The sequence below is a fragment of the Diadema antillarum genome, unplaced genomic scaffold (assembly GCF_040938485.1).
Source record: "Diadema antillarum isolate AM-2024a unplaced genomic scaffold, OU_Dant_1.0 scf00000061, whole genome shotgun sequence".
NCBI lineage: Eukaryota > Metazoa > Echinodermata > Echinoidea > Diadematoida > Diadematidae > Diadema > Diadema antillarum.
In genome coordinates, this window is record NW_027270950.1 from 1,747,108 (window position 1) to 1,759,652 (window position 12,545).

The following is a 12,545-nucleotide window of genomic DNA, read 5'->3' on the forward strand; positions in this document are numbered from 1 at the left end:
TGAACACATGCATAGATCCTTCGTATTTATCATTCCACGAATGTATATTGATAAGTTGCCTTTTAGGTGTACATCAAGCTGAGAGTAAAGCTGGATTGACCGCAGCAAACTCTGATTTGCAGTCTGTATCGATATCTTTGCATATCATCATACGCTGTGTAGTGTCTGTGTTCCTCTCTCTAGTCTCCGCGAAACTGCGTAGTTGTTGCCTGCAAAGACGTTCCTGCGGTGCTTGTGCGTCGGTCATAATGCGTACCCATATTTTCCATCTTACAGCCTTTTACACCGAACCACTTGTCGTCCGTTCAGCAAAGTTCAGTCGCGGCGAGAGGAATCATGGGTAGTGAGGTCACACAAGTATCAGCCAATCAGAGATCTCTTGCAGTTTTTTTTTTTCTTCAACTGAACCACTCGTCGAAGCACTTGTTGTCCGTTCAGCCATGGACCTACAACGAAGTGGGTCCATGGTTCAGCAAAGTTCAGTTGGGGAGAGAGGAATCATGGGTAGTGATGTCACAACAGTATCAGCCAATCAGAGATCTCTTGCAGGTTTTTTCTTTTCAACTTGTCAACCCAATAGATACATTTAGTTCCCAAAGTATCTCATATCGTCTGTAAAACAAAGTCTGCAGGATTTAAACGTGTGGACGTTTAGATGACGTTATTCGACTTCATTGGACTCATCATGTCGCTGTCGATCTTCGCCCAGACGCCGATGACGAGGCTCTCGATGCCGCACTCGTTCTCGCCTCGGATGACGCGGAAGAGACCATTCTCGCCCCATTCCTTGCCCCATGAGTTAGCGCAGAGCTGGAAAAAGGAGGAGGGAATTTGGACATTATGTAATCACAACGAGATATAATGATACAAGATAGATTCCTTATCGATGGCGGCCCTAATAACCATGATATCAATGATAAGAAATCATGATAACGACATGATGATGATACTAATAACAATGATTACAATGATAAAGACAAAGGTGAAAGCAGACGATTGTACATGACTATGTATCATCAAATCCCTTATAACATTACATAATCTTCTCAATGTTGTAGGCGCTTAACTAATGGCCAATCAGCTATAGGAACAATTGCAACCATTGTTTTCAGCCGACTCAGAATTTCTCTTCGCCTATCACTGTGTGTTCATTCGTAAACATTCCTATAGGCCTACTATTCCTCCTGACACCACCCCACCCTCTTCTTATTCCATCCGGATTGGACAATCCAAAATACAGGATCCGAAATACAAGCTCCCGACTGGCTATTTAGCGCATTATTTCCTTACGTTTGTTTGTTTAATATTGTTATCTTCTTCTTGTTTCTTTTTTACCCAAGTGAAAGGGTACACTAGTCGAGTCGAGTGCACTGTGAAAGGAATTTAAGATCTTACCCAGTATTTCAGCGGTCTGTTGGCGTATGATCTGTCGACGCCCCATCCCAGAATCCTGACGGAGTGCCAGCCACCCTCCTCGTCTTCAAACACACCGTCCCCTTGGACGGCTGACTGGTCCGTGCTGAACTTGACGTCCGTCGGAGTCGCTTTCATTGCAATGTGTCGGTAGACGCCGCCTCGGTACATGAAGAAGTCGCTCTTGACATTAAAAACGGCTGGTGGAGAGAGTCCATGCACACAAAAGGTGAAAAGTCAAATTATGGACAAGAATCCTCAGGTGGACATTTCAGTGGTAATCAGCATTTGCTAAATACCAGTTAACTTTGTCAAGACAACAGCAACATTGTTGTTAACACTGTCAACATCATTGCGAGATTTTCGTTTTAAACGGGGTTAATACATTATGATCGTGATGTCAGGCAATTTATTTTCCATAATGACCTTTGACACTGTGTAAAAACAAATGTCGGTACTCAGGAAACAATACCATTTATGAACTTTAACTTTCTTATGCTTTATTTCTCCATAGTCATATTACCGATCTACCAGTAAGCTGCTGTATGAAGGAAATTAAAAAACCCGCAAAAACGCCACCTCTTTATTTTCTTTGCCTTTTTTTTTTGCACAGAGTGCATGAAGTCACCTAATTAACTTGTACGTTTTTGGCGTTCCATAGTAAGTTGTTGCCAAGGTAAATGCAACGATTCCAGTCATTTTGCATAATCAGAAAATGTTGTATTCTGACCAATCAAGTATTGCATGCACAACATGGTTGTCACACACATTTTGGCATAACAAAGATATGGAAGAAAAACAACAATAGAAATATATTGAAAGTAACGAGCCATTTCCAGCACTAAATCTATGCTCATAGTGATCTAATCGTCAACTGAAGGCCTGTTGTTATGACAACGTTTTGCAGAAGTGAGCGTAACAGACGAATGATAATAGTTTTAACCGCAAACAAAATTTGTTTTACCTTGAACGGGCCCGTTCCTGAAAATTTCTGCCTGGATTTGCTGCTCCTGTTGCAGGAAACAAAACGCACAAAATCAGAAATTGAATCAGACAAAAGCATTTCGTAATACATGTATTATTGTGACAGTGTCAGATTAACATAGCGAGGAAAGGTGTCCGCATGCAGTCAACAAAAGCAGGAACGACAATAACTGATTTATCACGAAGTGCTTCCTCAGTCTATTTTCACTTCAGAACGATGGTGCCATTCTCGACGACCTATACGACGATCCATGGAGTTTTTAATTGACAAAGTTGACTAAGACGGTGGAATAAATGTGTATGCCTGTGCCATTTGAGAAGCATGGGGGAGCTTTCGCGTAAAATGGGGCGAAAACCCCATTCTAATTATCGTGCCTAGCAATATAATATCCGATGAACTATGCTGGTTTTAGTGCTACATGTTTGTGAGTGTGAAAATGGTGCACTTTTTGAAGGCTAGGTAAATTTTGCTCCCAACGGGTGCAGTTGTGCACCTTCAAGGTTGAAATTAATGCACCTGCAACATCCTTCAAAAGGCAATTCAAAGACTATCTAACAGTTATCAGAAGTGGACTTTCACAGCGTACTAACCATTGCTAACTGATACAATGATCATGATACTGATTATAATAAAGCAGTGTCAAGGAATACTTTCATTTCACCTGGTTAAACGTCATGATTTTGATCAAAGACTAGACACTATCAGTCGGATATATTGTCCGATTCGCAAGTTATTAATCACTGAACAAAATGCTTGCCGAAGAGGGCGCTACTCTATTCTAAACGCCAGTGACGTATATTAATATACGGCACTGCTAAACGCACACGGCACTGAAACGCCAATCCGGGACCTGCTGTCGATCTCGAGACCTCACATAACAGCACATAGATCACTCACAGTCATCCCATTCACTAGTATGCTCATAGTCACAACCTATAGGGACTGGGGGAAACTGTGTTAGCTAGGGAATAAAGACAGGTTACTTTTCTTGCTAAAAGAGGAAATCCACTCCAAATATAAGTTAGTCTGATAAAAAAGAGTAAAATCTTACGAGGGCAACGGTAAGAATTTGACTGAAATCGGATGAAAAATAAGGAAGTTATGACATTTTGAAGTTTTGCTAATTTCTGCCAAACAGTTCTTGTACAGTGGATATGAATATGCAAATGAGTGAGCTAACTATGTCATTTTCCATTGATCGTGTACAAAAAATGACGAAAATTCAGTGTTTCTGTCATTGAAGTGTGAAACATGATGCTATTCCTGGTTAAATAACTACAAAATAGTGATTAGTTAGATATACGAGGACCTGAGCCTCGGGCATAATTACGTGTAAATGAAAAACTGGAAATGTCAAAATTATATGTACAAACTATTATGGTAAGTAATGAGGGAATGACATACTCACTTTGCCATTTGCATGTCCATATTGACTGTTCAAGAACTGTTCCCCCCCCCCCAAAAAAAAAAAAGAAATTGCGAAACTTCAACATGTCATAACTTCCTTATTTTTCATCCAATTTCCATCAAAATTATATCGTTGAACCTTTAATTGAATCAGCGAAATCTCGTGCAGGGCGATATGAGTCAAAGAGAGCTGTCATTTTCGAAGCTACACCACAAATCACAGTGGAGGTGAGATCCAGCAGGTCCATTTAAGGGTTTCGGTTTTGTTTCTTTGTGCTTTTTGTTTTTGCGTCGAATAAGAAATGCCGTATTTGGAAGGTTGTAGTAGGTTATCAATAGGGCTTTTTACACTTGCGTTTCTTAACCCCGGACTTTCTCTGACCCAGGACTATCGTTAGTCCCGTACCAATTTTTTAAGCTTTTTACACTCGCCAATTAGTCCCGTACTATCTCTTGTCCGGGGCTAAGGAGAAAACTTACCTTTTTACACTCGTATTTCTTAGCCCCGGACTTTCCAAACCACATGAATATTCATGATTACGCTGTGTACTATACACGTACACGCACGCACCGGCAGCACTTGATTACCTCGTTTCTGATTGGTCAGTGAGGGTCAGACTTCGTCTCCGTCGCTTAGCCCAGGATTATTTTTTCGTTCTGTTTACACTCACTTGCTTGGCACCGCAATTGCGGTGCTAACCCCTGCTATTTTGCAGGGCCAGATAGTACCGTACTATCGGTGGGGCTAGCCCACTTTGGCAAAAACAAGTGTAAACAGAAAGTGGGCTAAGGATAGTCCCGTGCCAACGCCCCCTTAGCCCCACCGTTGGTCCGGGGCTAAGCAAAAATTTACAAGTGTAAAAAGCCCTAATATGGCTTGCAAAGCATTGTGGCGAGATGTGTGTCTCACGACCCACGTCCTGCAGGAATTAGCATTCAATTACCGAACACACGCCGAGTTGCACGTCGGAGTGAATTAATTTCAGAGTGGGGAAGAAGTTTAACGCTGGTTTTGGGAGTTATCACTATAGATTGTGGATGCAAACTTGCGGTATTGAGTAGAAAGAAACTCATGCTGCGTCTGCTGCTTTGGTTATTCCTAGGGCCTATATCATGTCTCTTTTTTTTCCAAGCGTTTAGAAAGATCAGAAGCAACACAGAATAATATATCTTTTCTTAATCCGTACGATATAATGATGTCAGTCTATCTGTAGGCCTGTCTGTCTCTCTCTCCCTCTCTCTCCCACTCTCTCTCTCTCTATTCTATATATCTATAATATGATTATATATATCGTAATAGTCACATTTCAATATAATATAATACTTCATTATACACGAAGATATAATCACATATTCCAATGTCATGACTGGGCCTAGGATTGTAGGTATCTTGGTACAACGGTATCATAACATGATGATGATGATGATGATGATGATAATGATGATGATGATGATGATAATCGTGGTAAAATCCTAAACTATGAGCGTAGCCTCTGGCCAGAGAGTATTCCAGACAGGGGGGGGGGGGGGGGTGAGTCTCATCTCCCTGTTCCACTTGACCCACAACACTGACCCAAGCCACCCCAACTTACATCGTTCTTTATCCTGTAAGGTGGAGTCGATACGTATCGCTCGCTCCTGATGGCCGGATTCGGGCAGTAACTCGGGCCTCCGCGCCCCTTGATGAAACACGTTCCTTTCTTCATCTGTAGGTCTGGGGACATCCCACTCATGTATGGGTAACACTGCTCAGACACGATCCTGAGGGATCAGGCGGAAAGGGGTCAAAGGTAATTGCATGATTATCTTTTTTTTTTTCATACGTCGTGTTAATGTGTTACTGTCAATATCTTTATAGTCGTTAAAGGTTTAGCTTTGTAGTGAGACGACACATAACGTTTGCTATATTTATATTTATTTGATATTGACTTATTAAACACAACAAGCACTGTATCATAATTAAATTCAAAGAGTTAACAACAACATTCTTATAATAATAGTTGAAAGTTGAGAGTTGTTAAAAGAACTAAAAGTTAGCACAAGTGCAGTAAGTATTGACCGACCAAAGTATTCTGCATGCATAGAAAATATTCATATATTTAAGTATTTAAGCAGCATTTTGATTTACAAGAGTTGTTTCAACAACCTTATCTCTATAATGGACGACACGTGCTTAGCCAGCATTCCACGAAAGCATCTTCGCGTATTGTGTCTTCTAATATCCCGTGACAAAACAAGAAATAACAAAGAAGAAATTAACAATTTAATCCCAGTTGAATATCTAAAGTTGTCCACACACCCTTTTACATTTTGGTAAATGAAGTTATAGGTCTCTTTTCATACCTCTAGGATGTGGTATAATAAAGTTGAATGTGTGCATGGATGGATGTATGTATGTACTGTATGTATTGTGTGCATGTGTGTGTGTATGTACGTTCCTATGTATGTTTGTATGTGTGTATGTATGGATAGATGGATGGATGGATGGATGCATGCATGTTTGTTTGTTTGTTTGCACAGTAAACGTGTGTATGTTTGCAGCGTGTGTGTGTCTAGTTTTTTTTTAGTTTTTTCCCCATTCCTCCTCCTGAACTCACCCCCGTTTCCTCATGTACCACCACGCCCTGTCGAGATGCCCCCCGTTACACCCCTGCTGCCTCTTGACGTTGCACGACAGCAGGTGCTGCGGTGATAGATGCGCCGCCCTCAGGGTCCCATTCGACTGAATGGCGAGGCGGTCCGAGGCGGTGGCTGCACAACGCAAAAAAGGGGAATCAGATTCCCTTAGGTAAACTTAACACACAATTCAGACGCAAGCTATGTTACTCTTAAGCAATATCATATATATCGGAGCGATGATTTTTTAGATTTATGTCACCTCCCATCCTGTTACCACATTCAGTTTGTTCTGCAAGGAACTAGTTACTCTAGAGGGTAGGTCCATGATGGTGACACGACAATTGCTCCTGCGACGATTGTGTCGGTCATATTTTCTCCGAATATGGTTAGGGATTTATAGGGTTGTGATAGAGTTTCAAGTTTAGTTTGAAGTGAGGATTAGGGTTAGGGTTATGATAGTGGGTAGAATTTATGTTTGGCTTTAGCGTGCAGATATTTCACGGGAGCAATTATTGTCGTAGGAGCAAATGTCATGGAACCGGCCTATATAGGCCTATAATATATGTCATATGGGCAACATACGACAGGGAAGAGAGAGAACCTGAGTTATTATTACCACCGCGTGCACAGTATGCAAAATTAACTTTCATTCTAACACCTTTAAAGGGATAGTACAGTTTTGGTGCAGATGAGAATTGGGTTTTTAACTTTTTGCGATATACCAAGAAAACACTTATGATAGTAGTACAGAACATACCATTTTAAGAGGAATTCAAAGTTTATTTGACGAAGATCGGGTTTGGAATGACTGAAACATCAAAAAACAAAGTAAAACAAAGCGATCGTAATAAAGTGTGGGTCCCACACTTTATTAGAATCGCTCTTTTTTGATATCTCAGCCATTTCAAAACCAATTTTCATTAAATAAACATTGAATTCCTCATAGAATTACATGCTCTTTCACATTTTATAAGAGGTTTCTCATTATCTCACCAAAAATTGTTAGAAACCTGAAATTAGGTCTCAACCATAACTGTACAATCCCTTTAAGAGAGGTGATGAGTTAGAAGTGTACCCTTACCCAACTATACCAATACCAAACAAGTTCAAATCCCTACATCAATCCTATTAAACGTATATAGTGGTTAAAAAGTAATGCTTGTTTTTGTTTCTGCTTTGTCTTTTTGAGGGAGAGAAGGAGCAAAATAGAGTGAAGTATAACAGACAACTTTGGGAAGTAACGCTGCCATCCAGAACATGGGGAGATTATAGATAGATAGATAGAGATAGATACATTTAGACAGATAGATAGATAGATCGATAGATCGATAGATAAATAGATAGGTAGATAGATAAATAGATAGATAGACAGATATAGATAGATAGATAGATAGATAGAGATAGATAGATAGATAGATAGATAGATAAATAGATAGATAGATAGAGATATAGACAGATAGATAGATAAATCGATAGATAAATAGATAAATAGACAGATATAGATAGATCGATAGATGAATAGGTAAATAGACAGATATAGATAGATAGATAGAGATAGATAGATATACAGATAGATAGATATATAGATCGATAGATAGATCGATAGATAAATAGATAAATAAACAGATATAGATAGATATATATATAGAGAGAGAGAGAGAGAAAGAGATAGATAAATAGATAGATAGATAGATAGAGAAATAGATAGATAGATAGATAGATCGATAGATAAATAGACAGATATAGATAGATAGATAGAAAGACAGATTAAGATAGACAGCGAATGAGAGAGGTAGACAGACGAATAGACGGGGAGAATAAGTTGGGGCAAAGTACAACAGCACAAGACGACAAACATAATGACAGACGGAAAACACTGAAAACTAGAGACATTTAAAGGGACTGTAGAAATTGTACCTCAGTTCTATCAGTAAGTCATATTTGACAGAGCTACTGCAGAAGTAAATACTCCATGTAAATATTACACACACAACCGAGGAATCTCGATTGGTGTCGATTTTTACCAATCTATGTGCCTACGCTTTTGATGCACGTAGGCTTACCACGCTGACGTACAGAGGCCTACATGACAGTATTCGCTGATGGGCACTTCGTGGTTTTCTAATGTATCCGGTGGCCTGGGCAGCAAGTGAAGATTGATTCAGTCGGGTTACCCAAGAAGATATGGTGGGCCATCGCATTCAAAAGTCGCACAATCGATACGTATCCCCAAACGATATCTATCCAAAATGCAACAGATATGTATCCCAATACGACCAATCAGATGCCACATATAACAGATACGTATTCCTTTATCATCCGATACGCATCGAGAATACGAGATAGGTATTACAAGCACAGAGAGATACGTATCTCATATTCTTTATACGTATTGGATGACAGAGGGATAGGCCTACGTATCTGTTGTATGAGGAATCTGATTGGTCATATTGGGTTACGTATCTCTTGCATTTTGGATAGGCCTATACGTATCGTTTGGGGATAGGTATCGATTGTGCGACTTTTGAACGAAATGTCCCACCATAATGGAGATGAAGACCCACGCCGCTCATAAGGCGGGTGTTTCAGACCAGCATTCTCACCTGTTGTTGACATAGCCCAAGAACTGGCGCAGTTGCCCTGGTTTTGGACGTCTGTGATCAGGCCCGGCCAGTGCGCCCGCGAATCAAACTCGTCCGGCAGCACTACGTCGCCCATATCAGCCTGGAGCTCGTTCATGCTCATCACGGCCGGCGTGGGTTTCATCGTTCCCAGACGGTAGTGCATCATGTCCTCGGTCGTCGTGCCCCAGAAGGCCGTCTGGTTCCCGGCGAACCAACTAGAATTCGATGCGGAGATGGAAATTACAATATTGATATAAATCATGATACACACTGCACATATCGTGTAAAGTTGAGCATTACTGTATTGTTATTTTCAGTGTAAGGAGTAATAGTAGAAGTAGATGTAACAGTAGTAGCAGCAATAGTAGTAGTAGTAGTAGTAGTAGTAGTAGTAGTAGTAGTAGTAGTAGTAGTAGTAGTAGTAGTGGTAGTAGTAGTAAGTAAGTAAGTAACAGCAGCAGCAGCGGCGGCGGCAGTAGTAGTAGTAATAGTGTAGCCAAGCAGTGTTTTTATGTCGTTTTCAAGGCGATTCTTATGTAACGTCATGTTACAAACATAATTGGTATTAAGTTCTGTTTTGGATGCTCACATTCATCCTCACAATCTAAAAAAGAAACACCCATTAGAAAATACATAATTCAAGCATCTTATCTCCCACGGCAGATATTGGTATTAAAGACAAAACGTTCACGCTCTAACAATGATTACTAAATCAAACGGTTCCTTCATTCTTTAGTGCGATAATTCAGGGACAGACTCATACTTCACGTCTCTGCCTCATTACTTGCCAAACTGGTCATATTCACTCCGCTTTCCTTTTATTTGCAATGTTAAAATAACAGAGAAATTCTACACATTTTTACCGACCCAAAATTTCCATCGTTGATCTGATCCAGCGCCAAGGGCTTTATAGCACAGTCTTTCTGCTCACAGACGAAAGACGCAAACTCGTACAGGACGGGCGTACACGTACTGCAATTGGCAAGAAGAGAGAGAAATAGCGTAGTTATTGTGACGAAATATGATTTTCTGTGTGTTTATTCGTCTGCTTTTGCAATGTGTATGAAATAGCTTCCAAAGCACACATGCAATAACTGGCAAAGAAACATAGAAACAGCGCTACCATTGAGACAAAGAAAATATCATTTTCTTTGCACTATGTATGGAACAACTTCCAAACAAATCTTAGAGCTATCTACCCATAAAGACCATAATTATATTGAGGTAATACATTCCTAACGCATACAGAAACGAATCTGTGGTCGGTATCAAAAGATTTAATATCCTGGTTGATTAGCCTCCCGTTAAGTCTTCTTTCTATTTTACTTTAAGTATGATGTTCATAGATACTGTTACTATGTTTTATAAAGCAGAGAGGAATGTTGTCATGGGAACAAGACTTACATTTTCAGGGAGTATAGCAATCACGTGGAATTTTCATGGAGTATAGCAATCACATGGAAATAGTGATGATGACAAAATGATTATGCAACAATCAATGCTTTGATGAAAACAAAATTAACAGTGACAACTTCGACGAAGGTGAGAGTGACGATGAAGTAGATAACGCCAGTGGCAATTGAAAATCATGACCATAAGCCTTGTCGTCGTTGTCATCATCATTAACGTCATCATTATCAACATTATCATCATCACCACCACCACATGACGGAAAATCAATACCGAACACTATAACTTTTCAATTATTCTGCTTTTCTATAAGTTCTCCATCACACCTTATTCTATATAACAGCAAATATAGATATGACTTATACTAACACACTTAAACTGATTTAAGTGTGTTCTATAGCATCATCGTGGCAGTTTAATGTTGTATAGGGCCTACATGTATCATGAGGTGTGCTTTTTTTTGTTACTATATTTTCGATTGTTTGATCTACAGAGCTATGTAATGATCGTAATTCGTGGGGGAATGAATAATGAATGAAGCCGCGATGAAGTCAGCTCTTACCATGTGTTACAGTTGACCTGCAAAGTGGCGCCCACGGGATAATCCTTGTCGTCATGACAACATAGAAGCTCTAATTCCACTTCGAGGTTCAAAGAGGAGAAGAGATGGAGAAAGATTGAGATAGATCAATATAGAAACGAGTGAATGCACAAACTCGTGTATTATTTCATGCTACAACTAGAAACTAAAGTAATTTCATCATCTAGCAAGCATTTTATGCACATTTTGAGGAGAAAATCTGGAACTATGCCTAAGAGATATCGTTAGACACATAGGTAGGAAACATTGAGGGGGTGGAGGGAGAGAGGGGGTTACCTTTCCTCAATTCCTCTATTTCTCTCGGGGGTTCGATACCCAGACATTCCCCGTAGAAATCCGGGCAACAGTCCGCGTCGCTCCGGTTGCAGAACAGGTCGCAGTAGCAGCGTGTGGTTGGGTTGCTGGTCGGAAAGGGGGCGTGGCACTCGTCGTCTCTGCCCGGGCAGCAGCCCCTTATCGCGCAGTAGGCAGGGGGTGTCTGGGTGGAGCAGCACACGAACAGGGCGGTGAAGGCGACAAGTAAGAGGAAGGCAGCGGCGGTGGAGATGGGCGTGGCAGCCATTTCTCTTTAGTTACGTCGTCGTTAAAATATTTCGTCAGACAAGATGCGGAAACCTGAAGAAAAAGGTGTCCATGCACCACAGTCTGGTTTCAGTTAATTCTGGAGATGGTCAAAGAGAAGAGTAAAAAAAAGTATAGCTACAATGTGGAATTTGCAGCAGGTGATGTATAAAGTAATTCACGAATATAGTGAATGATTTCAACAACACATTACAGGACATCTCAACCTGAAAACGGAGGGGGAGGGGCGAAATCAGCCATGTTTGTTTCCAGGAGTCGCAAACTTCATCGACTTCCAAGAGTCACCTCACCTGTATTCGGTTTGTGACGAAGGCCCAACTCGTTGTCTTGTTTTCTGTCAGTTTCAGTTTTATATTCGTGAAGTCATGACGACAGGTTTATCAATTGGATGGAGTCACATGAGAACGGCGGTCCTGATGTGGATACCAATAAGACTGGTATGCTCAAGCTCAATGTGTGGAATGTCACACGAGTTTTTGTGTAAAGGCGGTTTACATCCAAAGACGCCAAAAGACGAGAGAAAGAAGTGAAAGATAACAAAAACATCAATAACAAGACGATACACACTTGCCGCTGATGAATGCAGGATCTTAGAATTGATTTGACAGGTTTTCAGACTTGTTACATCATTAAAAGTTCAAAAAGTACTACAACAACGACAACAACAATAGCAGCCGCAACAAATATACCATCAAATTGTATAAAATTGAATGCTGACTTCAATTTGAGAACTCCCTAAGGATAAAGAGTTCGGCCCTCAAAAGGCGACAGAAGTGATCACTAAAAGGTGAAAGTACGACACTAATGGGGTTTTATTGTGAGATGATTGCACGGGGTCGTGTTTCCGCGAGAACGGTTTGACAAACTGACTCGACAGCTGCTACTTAACACCCGTTCCACACCG

The 12,545-nt window shown here is 40.5% G+C and overlaps 1 protein-coding gene across 1 annotated transcript; it reads right to left on the minus strand.

Annotated features, from left to right (window-relative positions):
• Positions 1-324: 324 nt before the first annotated feature.
• LOC139716096 (uncharacterized peptidase C1-like protein F26E4.3) lies at positions 325-11,672 on the minus strand. Its single transcript, XM_071627653.1, has 9 exons — positions 11,336-11,672; positions 11,021-11,099; positions 9,916-10,020; positions 9,028-9,263; positions 6,403-6,556; positions 5,398-5,566; positions 2,378-2,423; positions 1,396-1,613; positions 325-810 (listed from the first exon to the last, which is right to left on the minus strand). The coding sequence occupies exons 1-9, from the start codon at positions 11,619-11,621 to the stop codon at positions 652-654; spliced, it is 1,452 nt and encodes a 483-aa protein (XP_071483754.1). The 5' UTR covers positions 11,622-11,672; the 3' UTR covers positions 325-651.
• Between the last annotated feature and the right edge of the window lie 873 nt (positions 11,673-12,545).